Source organism: Lichenostomus cassidix, chromosome 9 (genome assembly GCF_008360975.1).
Source record: "Lichenostomus cassidix isolate B80296 chromosome 9, HeHo_3.0, whole genome shotgun sequence".
Taxonomy (NCBI): Eukaryota; Metazoa; Chordata; class Aves; order Passeriformes; family Meliphagidae; genus Lichenostomus; species Lichenostomus cassidix.
The window spans coordinates 21,049,928-21,067,277 of NC_139490.1; the positions used below are offsets into that span (position 1 = coordinate 21,049,928).

The 17,350-nt window shown below is 44.5% G+C and overlaps 2 protein-coding genes across 4 annotated transcripts in view; one reads left to right on the plus strand and one right to left on the minus strand.

Annotated features, from left to right (window-relative positions):
• FAM168B (family with sequence similarity 168 member B) overlaps positions 1 to 6,338 on the minus strand; it is a 50,215-nt gene extending 43,877 nt beyond the window's left edge. Inside the window, exon 1 of the mRNA XM_085069777.1 lies at positions 6,279 to 6,338. Within this exon, the coding sequence (XP_084925903.1) occupies positions 6,279 to 6,318 (40 nt within the window). The 5' untranslated portion in view covers positions 6,319 to 6,338. The remainder of the gene's footprint in view (positions 1 to 6,278) is intronic.
• On the plus strand, positions 362 to 16,164 carry PLEKHB2 (pleckstrin homology domain containing B2). Of its 3 annotated transcripts, none has more exons than XM_085069774.1 (8): positions 362 to 760; positions 4,068 to 4,115; positions 4,723 to 4,875; positions 5,567 to 5,669; positions 6,557 to 6,596; positions 8,816 to 8,905; positions 9,997 to 10,111; positions 12,103 to 16,164. In XM_085069774.1, exons 2-8 carry the CDS (start codon positions 4,079 to 4,081, stop codon positions 12,237 to 12,239), a joined length of 675 nt encoding a protein of 224 aa, XP_084925900.1. In that variant the 5' UTR covers positions 362 to 760; positions 4,068 to 4,078; the 3' UTR covers positions 12,240 to 16,164. The 3 variants fall into 3 exon arrangements, with proteins under 3 accessions (XP_084925900.1, XP_084925901.1, XP_084925902.1); XM_085069775.1 differs by lacking the exon at positions 362 to 760 and adding an exon at positions 780 to 841; XM_085069776.1 differs by lacking the exon at positions 362 to 760 and adding an exon at positions 1,312 to 3,687.
• The last annotated feature ends 1,186 nt before the right edge of the window (positions 16,165 to 17,350 follow it).

Consider the following 17,350-nt stretch of genomic DNA (forward strand, 5'->3'; position numbering starts at 1 on the left):
GTAGTGGTATTCCCTCCTATGTCACCAGGATGAGCCCGGGAAAATTTCTAATAGGAAATTCCATTAACCGGGGGAAATATTACATCTCCATAGGAAATTGTTCTCATTTTCGACAGTAACTATCTCATATATTTTGGGTTAGAAATGGAAACACGATTTGAATTCACAAGCTAATTAACTAGTGCCACAGTGCGTTCCCCATCAGTGCGGCTGAGCAGCGTGCTGGCAGCACTGACCCCAATAGAGTGCAGAGCTGTCATGCCAGCACGGCCCAGGCGCGGCTGCTGCCTGCCTTATGTAAGAGGTCACAGAGCAGCCGGCCTTTCCTGCCCTCCAATACTTGCGTGACGGCTTCAACAAAGCCACTGCTACTCTCTGTTGCGGTTCCGTGGCGTGAGATCAGAAAATGTCGAAGCAAAGCCTGATCGCCTTAGTGCCGTGAGGCCGACACCGTGCCGGCCGCTCGCCCGGCCAGGAGGCGACACATTTAAAGCGCCGGGAAGCCGCGCGTCGTGCCGGGGGAAGGCATTACCGGGAACGGGGTCAGTGTCCCGCCGCCCGTCTCCCCCAGCAGATCGGAGCCTTATCCGGGCTGTCCCGCCGCTCCGGGCGGGGCCAGGCGCGTTCCCCCCGCGGACACTGGCGGCGCGGCAGCGGCTCCGTGCGGGCACCGGGCCGGGCGGCGCGGGCTGACGTCAGGACGGGGCTGGCGCTGCCCGCGGGCGGAGCGGGGCCGGCGGCGGGCGCGGGGCGGCGGCAGGTAGGGCCGGTGGGGGACGGGGGGGACAGGGGCTCCGAGGGCTCGGCTCCGGGGGACGGCCCGGCCGCCAGCCCAGACAAGGTCAGCGGGGCTCGGAGCCGGCAGCGGCCAGGAGCGGCGCCCCGGGAGCGGTGCCGGGGCCCGGCTGTCGGCGGGGGAGGGCGAGACGCGGCTCTCGGGCAGCCCGGCCCGGCCCAGGCCGCTGCCCGGCGGCGGCTGGCGGGGACGGAGCGGAGCCGCCGCTGTGCCCTGGCCGGGCAGAGCCGCGGGCCAGCGGCCACCGCCCCGATGGGCCCGGGGGCTGTCGTGGGGCTGTCGGCAGTGGGACAGGAGAGGTGGGAGCGAGCACCGCCCGCTGCCGCACGGGCACGGTTGGAACGGAGCCGCTGCCCCGCTAGCGCCCGGCGCTGGCTCGGCAAACAGACAGCTCACGGGGAAAAAAGGGCCTGCGCGCCGCTGGGGCAGAGCCAGGGAGCGCCAGAAATAGAAAACTTGCGCTGTTCAAAGCAGGAGGGGGCGGGTAGGGTTACATTTGAACACTGAGCTTTCTATACTGTACTCGAAGTACTGAGAGTAAAGTAACCGCGAGGTGTCCGTGGGCACTGCTGGTCACGGCGGGCTCAGCGCCATTGGCGGGTCTGCTGTCTAAGCTCTTTCCATCTACACGGATTGCAGGATCGGGTCCATTGCTAGCTCAACTGCATTATCCGAAATTGCACTAGTGATTACAAGCTGCAAGGAGAAACGCTTGATTTGTTTTCAAGTGGGTTTTTTTCCCAACCAGCCAACTGAGTTTGAGAAGAAGACTGGAAGAATCTGTTGGATATTCCACATTGTATTCCATGCAGAAAATTGCTGTTCCACAGGGAGCAGAAATTAATAGTCTCACGCCTTTGCTACATTTACTCTTAACTTGAATTCAGTTTAGAGTGCTACTACTTCTAGATTTCAGTCACCAAGACACTTTTATACAGATTGGTGATAAATTAATTTATCTTTGGTTAAGTCCCATTTTTCATGTTAGTGGCACTGGGCTAGTTTAACAAGTAAATACTATTCAGATGCAGCTGATCTTGCTAGGCTATCTTCTAGCTCTGCAAATATACTTTTAAACATCATGTGGGTGGGCTGTGAATACTGTATAGGACTTCAGATGAGCCCTTGTGCTTAAAAAGGACCAGAGAAGAATATCTAATTGTTTTTGCACCTCCTACTTCAAGTGCTGACAGATTGTTCTGTGTAATTCCTTGCTATCTCTCCAGAGCTGAAGTTCTGGGTGCTTAAACTCTGAATTGGGAAAGGGTAGTTGTTGCTTCTGAGGCTACATTGAAGGTGCTGTTCAGCTGCTGAAGCCCCATTTGCTCTGCAGGCCTAGATGGTTCTGAGACATTCTGAATGTGAGACTTTGCAAGCCCTTCTGTAATCACAGGCAAAACTCAGTTTGTCAAGAGAAAGGTTTTCTTCTTTGGTTCTTCCCCTTTTTGTGTCTAACTTAAATCTAATCATGCTGTTGTGTAACAGAGTAGGTTTAAAGGTAGCAACAACATTCCAGGACCTAGTCTAACACTTGCAGCACAACTGATGTTCATGCAAATGTCATAGTCTGCTTGCTCACAGACTATGAAACAGCCTCTGGAATTAGTGATTTCACCTTATTGGGCAAACTGGAAGATATGGAAGCACCATTAGAGACACCCATTCCTGTGAAAATGAATAGCAAGTAGACTATTTCCTTGTAAAGGAGAATCAAGGAGAGAGGAGCATATACTAAGGTGGTGGCAGAGAGAGGCTCAGGTCCTTTGTACCACACTTTGTTACTTTGGAAGAATAAAATGGCCTCTGTTTCTGGAGCTTACTCTCTGTAGCTAGGTGACAAGAGTATGCTTAGACCCCAGAGCAGGACCAGCTGACCATGAGTAAAGCAGGACAGGAGTCTGACACTCCCCTTCAGTGGGCTTTCAGCTGAATGTTTGTTTTCCCAGCAAGCTGGTACAAAAGTCAAGAATAAGAGGTTTATCCTGGAGTTCAGACTTTACCTGCAGGTGCTTCTCACCATCATATCCAAGCCTGTGCTGCATGTGCCATTCCTTAAATATGACATCCTGATGGTTATAATCTTGTGGGCTACAGTATTTGCCCAGTACTCAGAAGAGGACACAGTTACAAGTAACATCCCATTAGATCAGGAAATAGACAGATGCTTACTAATTTTATATTTTACTAGAAGATTACAAAACTCTTCTTTTTCTCCCTTCTCCTCAGCTTTAAACATATGCCTTGTCTGGGAGGAGTTCCTCTTTCTATCAAATCCAGTATGCCACGTTTCACCCCCTCATGCTCTCCCCTTTATGCTGCTACAAGCAGAATTTTAGTTGTTAGGTTTCAGTGTCTGTCTCTCATGTTGGCTTACAGGCCCCACAAAGTAATTTCTAAAAAGCAGCCTTCTCAGGGGAGGCTTAAAATGCTTCTGTTCTTGCTTTTCTAGTTCAATTGCACCTGGATAGTTGAGTTTTTATAATCTCTTTTAAAACAATAATCAGAACACCATTAGGCTATAAAATAAAAACTCATTTTCCAATATATCCCCTGCCTGATCTCTTTTTTCAGCATGCTCATAAACCAGAGTGCAGTGGCTGGGTACTTAGCATCATGTGTGATAACCTGAATTTAACACAGAGTCCTTGCCATGCTATTTCAAGCTTCATTTAAAAGCTGAGGAGAACTTGGAATCTTACTTTATGGGCTTATCTTTTACTTATTTTAATTCTTCTTGGAGTGAGCTAGTGAGGATTTGAAAGAAATACAAGTCATAAAAACAGCTTCCTCCTTCCTGTTTAAGATTAAACTGTTCCAGCTTTTGTTTTGACTGGACTTTGAGCCAGTGAATGAAAAACACGGAAGAGGAAGTACAGAAAAAGAGAAGAGAGGTAAGACAAGAAGTGAGGGTGCTTGGTAACTTGAGACTGCAGAATATGGGAAGTACACGTATGTAGAGAGAACAGCTTTAAAAGGAACTGGTGGTGAGTCAGGAAGCAGTCACATCCCCATTTTCTAAGAGCAGTAGCCATAAGCTTGTTGTCTGCTAGTTGAACTTAAAGGTGGTCTCTGATAGCCACTGTGTTCTACAATGCCAGTTGTGCTTTATTGAGTATCTTCAGTTGAGATCTACTGTGTCTCTCTGCAACCTGAGCTGGGTGCATGTAGCTATAACAGATGATACTGAGATGCCTCTTTCTAATGTCTTATGAAATACTGAAAACTGCTTTTCTTCCACATTCCCCCACCCCCTTCCTCTTCTGTCCACTAGATTAAGCAACAATGGCATTTGTGAAGAGTGGATGGCTGCTCCGGCAAAGTAAGTAACGTGTCTTTCTCTTCCTTCTCTCCCTGTTCACTGTGACTTTCTCAGAAAACATCAGAGCAACTTAGTAATTCCCAGGTTTTCTAAAAACAAACCTCTAGCTCTGTGGGTTGGTTTTGGTTGTTTTTTTTTCTTTTTACTTTTAGGACACATCACAAAATGACCTGTCATGACAGCATTCCCATGTGACCTTTGGGTACTCCACTGGGAAACAGGATATACCATGTCTGAGATGTCTGACTGGCATGCAGCTTCAGATGCTGCTCTGTAATTAGTGCTGTAAGGTGGAGACTTGGTAACTTTACCTGACACCTTAACTTAGTTTTTCAATTAGTCATGCCCTCTGCTTGTTCCCACAGCAAGTTAGAACTCAAGCATCAGGTCAGACACTTAAAACCAGCTTTGCTTTGAATCCTAGCTAAAATATGACACCCAATTCTCTAATGTTCCCAAGTGGGGATATTGTAATATAGGATTTTGCTTGGCACTTTGGGATGTTGTCTGGGGCAACTGTGAAGTATTTCTTGGTTTATTTTTTATTAACTCTAGGACAGAAACATTTTCCAATATGTGCCCTCAAAAGTAACTGTCTGGTTTTTAGGTACTATTTTACGGCGTTGGAAGAAGAACTGGTTTGATCTGTGGTCTGATGGCCGCTTAATATTCTATGATGATCAAAACCGCCATGATCTAGAAGATAAAATCCACATGCGAATCCATTGCATCAACCTCAGAGTGGGGAATGAATGTCGAGGTAATAATGAAATCTTCAGGATTTGTGTATCCAGAAATTCTTTACAACTTCTGTGCCTGCCCAGCATAACATACACAGCACTACTGCAGAAGTGAACATGTCCAAAATGTGTGCAACTTCATTGTTCTTGAATCCCCGCTCCTGCCAAGAAGTTCAACCCCACCGACTCCTAAACTGCTTTAGAGATACCCAGGGCATGATATCACCATAGCATAGATTAGATTAGGGTTTGATACTTCCTTTTAAAACTCAGTGCATGCAGGAGAATGGGATGTTCACAGTAGGCTGTGTGTCTGATACAGTGTTCCTGGTGCTGGCTGGACTGAAAAGCAGGGCTAGAAATGGGAAACCTCAGCAGGTGTTTTTCCTAAGTTCACTTCTAGCGTTTGTTAGTGCTCCACTTGGTGCTAACACAAGGGAAGGACACAAGTGCTGGGGAATACTTATTGCTAAGTATGGATTGCTTCTGCTGTAAGACACTTGCATTTTGTAGAAAAGGTGTTCAGAGCTTTCAGGACACTCTGAAGAGCAAGAACACGTGTTCTTCTGTGACTTGTTGCCATGGAAGGCAGCTACAAACTGGCCCTAGTTTGTTTTGTCCAGACTTGCATAAACTGACTCCCTTTTTGTACACATGATAATGTAATTCTGGTTATAGGCACTTTGTAACTCATCTCTGTTTTTCTCTCAGATTTCCAGCCTCCAGAGGGGAAGCAGAGAGACTGTTTACTGCAGATTGTTTGCCGTGATGGGAAGACAGTCAACCTCTGTGCAGAGAGTGCAGATGACTGCCTGTAAGAAAGCCAGGGAATAATGGTTTTGCTGGTTCTCACTCTTTTATCTCTCTCCCTAGTTATTTTCCTCCCTTCTAACTTTCACAGATATGTTTTTAAAAAGTTTTCAAGCAAATGAAAGCAGGTTTTCAATGACAAAAAACCCCATAGCTCTCCTAGAAGTTGTCTAGCTTATGCAAACTAACCACATGTTAAGTCACTGAAAACACTGAAGGGTGAGGAGGAGTAGAAGAATCTGATTAATATGATTAATGCAAGACTTGTCAAAAAGATTTTTTAAAATTTTTGCCATTCTTCAAGAGCACATGATGCTGCATAGCCCAAGGACAGCCCAGTAGTGAAAGGAAGAATACTTCATTATTGTGAACTCTCAGCTGAGCTTGGCTGTGTAGAGTTAGGTAACTTCTATCGTCACTGTTTGCCAAGAAGTGTGGTACATGGAGCATGCTGACAGCCCCATGGCAGGGGAGGAGCTGGGTGAGGTGTATGTGCCTCCTGGGAACTGCAGTAGCAGCATGACCCACACTCTGATCAGCACAGATGAACTGTTCAGGCAGGGGTGCATCTCTTCCTATTACCTTATCCTAAGCATGACTGCATATTTCCTACCTGTTACGCTTGTGGCAAGGACCTCCAAAACTGCATCCATTTCTCCTCGTGTTCCTCCTCATTCTTCCTCAGTTCTGCAAAGAAAGTAATTATTTCTCAGTCTTGGTGTAACACTTTTGTGCATTCGAGTGTATCACTAGGCTTTGGCACATGCAGTATCTTAAACTGTGCTCCTGCAGTACCTCTAGTTGCTAACCGTGGCTGTTTCATTGACCTAAAAGAAAAAGGTGGCATTAATTTTTATCAGTGTTCCACTAACCAATGGGGTTTTTTTGCAGGGCATGGAAAATTGCTCTCCAGGATGCCAGAACAAACACAGTGAGTGTCCTACCTAGATTTTATACTGATAGAGAAGCAGCACATCAGTGTTATGTGTAGTCCAGCAGTTTACTTCTGAAATCATGTTCCACCCTTCTCTGATGGAGAAAAACAGGGTCATGAGCATGATTGGTAAGGTTTGTGGGTGGGGAGAAGAATGATTATCTGGATCACAAGCACATGTCATCCTTGCAGCCAAGTACAGGCAAATACATGCTGTGTGGAAAATAATGATTTTAAGGAATGATTGCTCTGTGTGGAAGTAAATGTTTGGAAAGCTGGTCTGTGGGCACTGAGTCTGTGGGCAACAAACAAATCTTCTGCAACAGCAAAAATGAACTTTTCACTCCTAGTGTTTGTTGCCTCCCAGGTGGGTGCAGTGCTAAAGGAAGCTTACTACACAGCAGCTGTTTGTTAATGTAGATCCATCACACTGTGGGATGCTTCTTGGCAGAGACATGGGGAAGAGTGAGATGCTTGGAGGGGAGTGCAGGCATGCTGAGGAGGAGTGTATTACCTCTGCATTGCATAGCTGTGGAGAGTATCAGAAATTATAGAAGCCTCTCTGTGAGTCTTCTGGAAAACTTTATCTTTGGGCAGCCACATCCATCCACTTGTGGGTGTTGCTAATTCACCCATCCTCTAGACTGCCTTCCAGAGTACTCTGCAGCACTAGCTTTCCTTGGATGACTAGACTGAAACAACTCGAGGTGTTTCTGTTTCAGGGGAAATGCTGTGTTTTGTAGATTATCTCAGTTTTTGATGGGTCACATTAACATTGCCACTATACTGGGGCATCTGTCAGATGAAATAACTTAGATTTGTGGATACCCAAAGCAAACACTTGTCATGGCAAAACTACCCTAGACATGATTGCCTCTGACTGCAGCCATGCTACACTGCCTGTGGCCTTAAATGAGAAGTGAAGGATTTGTCCTCATGCAGAGGACACAACACTCCTAGTCTGCTCTAGTTTTAGGGGCTTTATCTCACCTGTGTGCGAGATGGTGAATCCTGATTTCAGGAGATGGGAACTGCTGTTTTCATGCCTCTGACACAGCTGCCAGCCTTGCTAGCTGGCTCAGAACTTGGCAGTGCTGACCTTGGTCATCCATGGCAGACCCCTACTACTCGAAGTAGAGCAGGTAGCCCTCCACACAAGTAGTTACATAAATTAACACCTTCCAAAGCTATTAAAGGTCTGCAACAAGGACTTAGACTAACTGGCTAAGTGGGTTTGAGTCTGTAGGTGTGTGACACAGTTTTCAAAAATTCCAAGCATCCAGCAGCGCCTCCTAACTTGACTGGCATAGCAGGGGGATCACCTTAGCTTTGAGAACTGTATGATTTACAGATATTTGCAGGCTTGTGCATAGGTTCTACAGAGATCCCTGTGGCAGGGCAAAACATATTTACTGCTATGATAGTGAGCAGATCTCTCAGGTGATGGAAATACCACTTCATATAGTATTTTAACAGTGTTTCAAGCAATCCTTAGACTCCCCACGAGTTTGACCTATGATATAACCATACTATGTTCTCAAATGTCATTTCATCAGTCCAAGTACAAGAAGATAATAGAACATTTGCTTTTGAGTAATTAAAATGTTCCCTTCTGAATTAAAGAAAGGGAGCTGGCTTTTGCTTTGGAAAAGGGAATAAGAGCATCACTGTAGATTTTGGATATTAGAGGCAAGAATACAAGGGTAGTGTAAGAAATCTTGATTGTCTTTAAGAACTTATTATAGATGGACTCAAGTGTTGCCACCTTTGCCTCAGGTACCACTTTTGGCTATTGCATTTGTTTCCTTTAGCTGCTTCTGCAGAACTTAGCGATACCACTCTAGGGTGCCAGGAAGCAGCTAGCTTAGTTGTGAATATTTCTTTATTTGAAAACAGGAGATGAACAAGAGAGTAATTTCTAAATCTGAGGCTATGGAATGGTGGAAGGAGCCAATGTGCTTGCATATACACATATGCATGTCTGTGGCACACACAGAGAAAATTTTATGGCTCCTTTCTCTGATTGATCAGGTATTTGTATTCTCCCAGGTCTGCTCTCTAGGTACTTTTTGCAGCCTTTACAAGGTACTCACTGGTTTCTTAACATGCAGCATGGCTAAAGATTATTTTTTATTTGTTAAGTTTTAATCCTTACACTATTCTAGTTGGCTGTCTGTAGGAAAAGGTGATAACTGCTGTATATCCATGTTGTTTAGGGCTACGTGGGATCTGATGTGATGTATGATGAGACAGCCATTTCCTCAGCCCCTCCTCCCTACACAGCTTATGCCACACCATCACCTGAGGTAAGAGTTGCAGTCAGGAAGCATTAATATGAGTGAGGCAGCAGAAGCAGCTCCCTTCAAGCACTCACAAAGTGCTGCATTGTACTCCTGTATCCAGCTTTAAACCTTGTACAACAGGAGAGAGTAAGGCACTATCAATCTTTTGGCACTCTTATTTGCTTTCAAAGGGATGAGGCAGATTTGGTTGGGAGGTGTATAAAGGGGTGGCTGCTCAGTCAACTCGGAAAAGAAAGCTTCTGAGAGACAGGGCAGAATTTATTTGGCTGATCTTGAAATATATTGGCTGTGCAGCTTCAAACATAAGGAGGTGTGACTACACTTTCATATTGTGTAAGTCCTGGAAGGGTATAAGATCAGGAGTTTTAAAAATGGGGTGTAATGACTGGAGCTGTCACTTTTAACACATAAGGATTTTGTTGTACCAAGATGTCATAGCAACACAGTAACTCCAGTTCCTGGATACACAGATCTTTTGCAGTGAAGGAGCAGCCTTGGGACAGAACCAGGTTGTATTGGGGATTTCTAGATGTGCTTAGTGATGTGCAGTAATATGTGAGGGGATAGTTTGGAGCAGTATTGCTTGTTGCACTGTATGTGCTCTGCTCCAGCCCCTCACTGTTGTTAAGAGCTAGCTGTGGTACTGGAAGCTTCCTCTGTGTACAGCTATACAAGTATAGAGTATTTGTCTTAAATCTCACGTTTGCTTGCAGTGCACCCTCTAGGAGAGTTGGGTCGAGTTTTTGGGGATCAGCTGCTACCTCCTGGCACTTCCAAGCTCCTCAGAGAGCTGTTGCTGGCATGAGGGCAGAGAGGAGCAGCTGGCAGGGCTGCTCTGGCTCTGCCTGATGGTCCAGGCCCTGCATCTGCCATTGCCTATCCAGGAAGGGAAGAGAGCGAAGGCTGCTTAGCAGTGCTTATTTTCTCAAGCAGCTGTTCTGAATGCATTCCAGGGAGTAGACTGGCTATAGCAGCATAGACTGGATATTTTAGTGAAACTTTAACTAGATTAGAAAGGAAGGCAAATTGAACAGTGTGCTTAACTGGATGCCTAGCAAAGTGTCCTTGTGTAACAGTCCTTTTGAATTTCCCAGGTTTATGGCTATGGCTACGATCAGTACAACGGTGCGTATCCCCCAGCGGGGCCCCAGATCTTCTATGCCTCCAACGGACAAGCCTATGCTGTTCCCTATCAGTATCCATACCAAGGTAACCACTGGCAGCCACATCCTCCACCTTCCCACAGCAACTATTTGAGTCAGTCTCTCTGGCTTTAGCTCTATTAAGCACCATCCTTTACCAGCCACCATTCCTGCACACAAAGAAAGAAACCTGACCTGGAACTTGAACCAAGTCTGCTCACCCTCTCATAACAAAGGGAGTGCAGTGAAATTGGTATTAAGGGATTTAACCTTACCATTGTGACTTCAGCATAGTTACATTACTTTTTAAACTTATTTTGAAGAGAACTCTCACAGAACTCTCTAACTACAGCATGTTTTCTAAGGAAGGGTACAAGAGCCAGAAGAAGATGTGATTTTGTGATTTAGTACTCCATACTGGGGACTGATGGAGCTTTTCATTCATCTGATGCTCTTACACCTAGTTTAATTATTTAAATGCAGGATTCAAAGGTAAATCCACTCCCAGAACAAGGATGTAGCTCATTCCTTCCCCATGTGCTAGAATTGCTGTGAGGCAGCATTTCAGCCATGTGAAGTCTGCTGTTGCTCTGTTCAGGTTTGGATAGCTTTCAATCTCAAAAACAGGAAGCAAGAAGTAACATTGTAGGGTGTGCTTTTAATCATAGTCACCTTAATTTAGGGTTAGTTTTGCATAGAGACCCAGTTCAACAGAACTGGGGCTTTAGAGTCGTATGAGTAATAAAAATGAGAAAACTAACGCTTATGATCTGACACTGCTAACAAGAATCTCTACTAAGAATTTTTTTTCAGTTTTGAGGGAGATCTTGTTTTCCATTTGACATTTTTCAGGCTATTTCAATTACCTTTTCCTTTTTTTGTTACAAGGGAGGTGCATCAGCCTCTAAAGCTTTTAAAGTTTTCTTCCTCTAAGTTACTGAAGTCCTAAGATACAGATAATATATATGCAAACACAGAGGAAGGTGTGTTCTATTGGTTCTCAGCAGCTGAAAAGCCGCAGCTTATTGAAAGTCCCTAGAACTGTTTTTAAAAACTTCAACAGGCCTTGGAAATCAAACCAAACCCATATGATAACAAGGCAGCATCAAACAGTAACTCCCCTGACCAGTTTGCAAGTCCAGTGTGTTAAGATACTCATTACTGGTTGGGCACAGTAACCAAGGCTCAATGTTTTCCTTCACTAGGGTCACTGCAACTAAACCTTAGGGTTCAGGTTCACCCCAGTAACTCACTTAACCCCTGAACTTTCAGCTCCATTGCTCATTCTGTGCAGTGACATAATCCTTCTCAGGGGGCAGAGCTGTGCTTTGTTGAGAGTCAGTGAAAGCCTTTTCTAGGTGTATTAGTTGGATCACTTAAGAAGCTGTTACAAAACACCACTGTGGGATTTTCAAGAATATTTAATCTTCCTGAAATGTCTAGAAGGGAAAACAGTACTGTCATGTTTGCTTTGTAGGTAGGAGCTAAGTCAGAAAACATGACAGGTGAAGCTTGTACAAGTCTGTTACAGAGCAAGGGTCAATTGGTGGCTTCTTGAATCCAAGGTTAATTTCTTACTACTGGCCAAGTTTCAGCTGAACAGAAATGTAGCAGCTGTCACCACCCCACAGATCAGTCCAGGTTGTGAAAGCTGAATTGCAGACACAGTAAATGTAAATAACTGATAACACAGTTTCAGACAAATTACTGGCTCAAGACCTGTGAAAGATTTTTTTTGGCGGGGAGGGGGTAAGGGGAAGGAACTAAACTATTTGCCTTAACTTCAAGGGTGAATAAATTTTTAGACCCATTTCTTGCATTAAATCCACAAAGTGTTTCATAGAATGATATGAGTAATTCCTAGGTTCTTTGCAGAATAATGTTCACTTTTACATTTGTGATGAGTTTTCCTCACTGATATTACGCTGTAATAAGGCTAGAAGTGTGCTAGGCCCTTGCATTTAATTAATGTGGAGGCTGAATCCAAATCAGAAATGTATTCTACCTGTGTACATTTTTCTTCTTTTGCCCTCCTCGCAACAACCTGTTATTTCCTAGGACCTTATGGCCAACCCCCTGCAAACCATGTCATCATTCGAGAGCGTTACCGTGACAGCGATGGAGACCTTGCACTGGGCATGCTGGCTGGAGCAGCAACTGGAATGGCTCTGGGATCATTATTTTGGGTCTTCTAGATTACCCCTTCCTTATCTCTGTAGTTCCAAAAACCTTTATTGTGTGCAATAATATATTGGCAATGTTGTTTACTGTTAAACTTTAAGAAATGCAATAGTTATTTTTCAGTAGTGACATCTTAATAACTGATTCTTAACTGTCTTAATGAGAGTTTAAAGGCACCATTTAGTTAAGTGGTTGGAGATGACATGTGCTGCTCCTGAATTCTGGTCTGATGTTCAGAGTTAGAAGGATCAATATGAGCACCATAGTCACATGGTAGCAGTCACCTGCTTTATGAACAGACTGTTATTGTAAACACCATAGGAAAAAAAAATTTCTGGGGGAGGTCTAAGATCTAGTTCAAATAAGAGGTTAACAGGAGCCCTGAATTGGTATACACGTACTACTGGCTTTTAAACATTCCCTGGAAAAACATACAGCTCAGCAGAAATTCCTTGGCATTAGACAGTCTGCTATGTTGAAGGTTTTTTGTTTTCAGACTTGCCTGCAGATGGTAGTGTGTTTTCTTAGGTGCAATCCTATACCTGCCTCTTACACCATCCAGGTGAGGCTGTCTTTGAGAATGTATGAGCAAACCACTAAGAAGTGGCAACACTCCTCAGTTCTTTTATTCTCCCAGAAATGTGAATGACCAGTGGCAAGAAGACCAATGTTTGTTGTTCTACCTCCCTCTTTATCCTGAATGACTCTTCTCTGGTCAGATGGAAGTAATGACCCTTTAGCTTTACAAGTGTCTGCAGAACAGTAGCCTCAGACACTGCACCAGCTGCATTGTTGAGGAACTGACTGCCCAGTGTCTCTGCTCATTACTGCAGTTGCTCTACAGTCTGCTGGAGGAGAACTAGCTTGAACAGCCCTTGCTCTGTTGGGCCTGTCAGCCCCTGTGCAGGCAGGAACAGTCAGGAGGGGAGAAACAAGCAACAGAAGTAGACCTTGCATACAAGTACTTTGATATCAGCTGCCTTGCCAGGGCTAGGATAGGATGCCTGCCTCTTAGCCACCAAGGTTTCCTGAAACAGGTTCCTTGCAACTAATTTTGAGCACAGCTGAGCCTGGGCTTGTTGTATGCACATTTGCCCCTCCCATTCAGCAGGTCTCCCCTCCCTGACTTGTTGAGGAAAACACTCCAAGGAACTTGGCTGGCTTAGTGTGTATGCCTGGTTCTTATACAGTGTGCTGTGGACTGTACCCTGGAGTGCAGGTGTTTTGTGTGTTACGTGGCCTGTTATAATCCATGCTGAGCTGTGCTTGGCAGAGGAAAGAAAGCTCTGAAGAATGCATGTGCTTTCTTATTCAGGTAAATGAGGCAGGGTACCTAAGTTGAGTTCTTAGAGTAAGAGGACTTAATTTTTATATTTCCACTTTCAGCCTCCTGCATCCATATACTGTTTTAATGTTAAGTCTTACTTATGCTTCCATTCCGAAGAAGGTTAATTTCCTTATGGTTCACAGGGTTTCATGTCAGGAAAGATGAAAATAGATGAGAACTTGCACCCATATAAATTTAGATGAAGTCCCAATCTTCTCCATTTCATCCTAAGACTCTCTTGGCTCTACCCTACTTATTTAAGCAAGAGAGGTCTTGGAGAAAAGTTTGGATAGTAGACAGGGGAAGCACTAGGCTTTCACAACCCTTAGGATTAGCTCAACTAACTGGAATCTTTGGAAGTAAACAGACAGATGTAATTGTGGCTGCTTTACCAGGAGTTGGCCTAATCCAGGGAAGGTAAACTGCTTTCAAGAGGCTGGCTCTGAGCTGTACACCAATGTGCATGCATGTTTCTTTCACAGTTTAACACAAGCTGCACATGTTCTGTCAGATGTACTGAAAGGATGTGCAAGAGAGGACTAAAGTGAAAGTTTCCTATTGCTAGTCCAAACTAAAAGAAATTGGAAGTACAGTACTGAAGCTCTCTTAGAGACATGGTAGCCTTGAGGTCAGAAAGGGATGGAATGTAAGTGAACAAACATGTCAACCATTTTAAAAAGCCCTTTAAGAGATGAAGTTGATTACAGGTCTGTGCTGCTGTTTGGTTTGTGCTTTGCAATAGCAAGCTCTGCAGAATGCCTTCATCTCCTTTTCTTCCTCTTTGATTCTTAGCTTGTAAGGAGTAGGGGAGAATAAAACAATTGGGCATATGATTTTGTTTTAATTTCATCATGTTTGGGAAAGGATAACACAAAGTGAATCAGCAGGTGTTTTTGTTTTGGTTTGGGCTTCTTTTTCAGAAGAACTGTTAGACACAGCAGGGGAACATATCTTGTGTTTTCAGGAGATAACTCTGTCTAGGTACCCGGTTTCTTCAAGTGAAGTATATAAAATAAAGACTGTTGATTGCAAAACATACCTGGGTTGAACTCAAAGCAAGAAATTATCTTTTTAAAAGTTCAGATTGAAGTAATTCTCCATTAAGAAAATAACCTTACCATTCTCAATGGAAAAACACACTACAAATTGAAGCCAAAGATTCTGGTTTCAGCTTGGAAACAATAGGCTGCTTTTATACAAATCATGAACTACTTTTCTATCTCAGAAGCACAGGCATTTAGAAGCCAGAAAGCAAATGTACAAAACTGTGCTAGAGCATGAAATCAAGAGCACAGTTATCTCACTGCAGATGCTTGTAGCCTTTCTGATCTCACCGCAGAGACAAAAGTGGCAACATCCTGGTGCACAAAGCAGCAGCATGGGGATTGCCACCTGAAGTCACTGGTTGTTGAAGCTCAGACTTATTTCCTGAAGACCTGCCCGTGTCTCCTGTTGCTCAGGACAGAGTGGGGCTTTGGTCAATTCTACAGTAATGTCTGGCTGGATGCACAAGTTGTGACTCCACAGCCTTTCTGTGCCCAGCTCTGTACTTCAGTCTGCAGTTGGTGTGGATGCTGCTGTGAGCTTGAAGGAGCAGGGCCAGAGGGGATTTGGGGCTTGGAGGGACTGCCATGCCAAGTTCTGCAGTGATGGGAAGAGGCAGCAGGTGTGGCAAGCTAATTTTCAAAGCAGATTAAAATGATAGTTTGTTCCTGAATGGTGCTATTCATGACTGTAATTCCAGTTATATCTGCATAGTACCCAAGCACACACTTTCTTACTTTGGGCCCAATACTTAAGCCCCCTAAAGCTACAGGAGGTTCACAGGTACTACAGTGCCACTGATTTTGTGCAGTGTACACTGTCAGGTAGGGATAAATCTGTTGCATAGCAGTGACAGACTGTTCAGCATTCAGTGTCAGTGCTTATGGAGGTCATGAGTCTACATGTTCATCTGGGACTAGTTACTTTTGGGCTCAGTTATGGACAGCTGGGCAGAGCCTGGCTGCCTGAGAGTGGGGTGGGAATGCTCAGCCTTCTGGTAAGTCTGACCACATTGAAGAGGTGAACCAGGGGTCCCCTCCCACATTCTTAGTTACAAGTGAAAACATAGCTGTTGGCTTCTTTTGCATAAATCTGGGGGAGAGCCAGTCTCTTTTAGTGAGTCATTAAAGGCATTTGGACTAGAGGGGAGGGAGTGGGAAGTGTTTCTGTACAGAAAACTGCCCTGACTTCCAGCAAAGACACATCTTCCCCAGTGCTCAAGCACATTCCAGGCAGTGTCTGGATGGAGCTACCCTGCATGCCATCCAACACTGGCTTACTTTTGTTCCTCAGTGAAGATTCAGTAGGTGATGGAACCAGCCGTGCAGGTGGAATAGAGGAGAAAATTCACACCCATGTTCCTCAGATGTGTTTGTGCTTTTCCTCCTCAACATAAGACTAAGATGTGTGTAAGTCATGGAGAGTAGCATGCAACAAGTTTCCCCACCAGATCCTTTATGTTCTTGTGCCCTCCCTATCTTTACTGCAGCTTTTATTGTATATCCTCATTCTCATTATTAATTTATAGCAAAATAACCATAGCAATAAAATTCTATATTTAAGTGTAATTATTTTGTCTTGACATGTTTACTAGCCTTTATTCAACAGTTCTCATTTAGTTGGACTGTAGACAGCTCAGGCTGACATACCTTGGTCATTTCAGTTACCATTTATAAGGTCTGTGAAATCACTGAAGTAACTCCACACTAACACCACTGTACCAAGATAGAATTAAGACCTATTTCTTTTTTAATGGAGTTGAAGGCTTTGACTCAGAAGTGCTTAATCTTGGATATATGCAACGCTGATCCAGATTTACCATTTGACATTGTGTTATCAACAGATTTGTACTGTTTAGACTAAGCTGCTTGGGGCACAGATGTTGCTCTGGGCAATATGCTACTGGTTGCTGTATTGGTATTTCCTGTTTCTGAATTGCTTCAGAGCAGTTGGGTACAATCAATACGTTTGCTTTGACAAAGACACTAAATGACCACAACTAGCTCTGCCTCCTAAAGCCAAACCATCTTGCACATTCGCAGGGAATTAAACTTCTGGTCAGAAAGACCACGGTAAATTTTGTAAACCAGTATCTCTGCTTTTATGCACATTTTGTTTTTACTACTGAGGGGTGGTGGGTTTTTAAGCCACTAAACTGGAGAAGGAATAAAAACCAAACTGCTTTTTCAACCCATCAGCTAATGTCAGAGTCTGCACTGCTTTTCTCCACAGCATGCTATGTTGACTGTGCTTATTTTGTCAGTCAGCAGTTCCATATGATGGATTTAGCACGCTAAGCAGCACATCATGTACACTTAACCCTACCCACCAGAGCCCACTTGTACTGAAATTCTGCACCAGAACAAATTAGGGAACTAGATTTGCTGTGCAAGGCTTAGCAGCTCCACACCTTCCTGAGCCTTCAACAGCTTAGAGAATGGGCTTTGCTTCTGTTCCTGCATTCCCTGGCCTCTTTGTGGTGGCAAAATGCAACTGCCATAATTAACTAGGTCACATTCCTAAAAGTACCTTTATTTATCCCTCTCCCCTGTTGCAGTTCTGCTACAGTGTGTTGCAGTGAACTCAATGTTCCCTCAATTTTAGCAGAGCTGAGAATGTCCCCCTACCCCATATGCTGTGAGCAGTCCCTAACCACAAGCCAGAGCTGGTCCCAGCTGGCTGGCACAGACCCAGCTAGTTTGAAGCCTCCCAAGTACCATGGACCATCTCATTGGGTTTCAGAGTTTTCAAGAC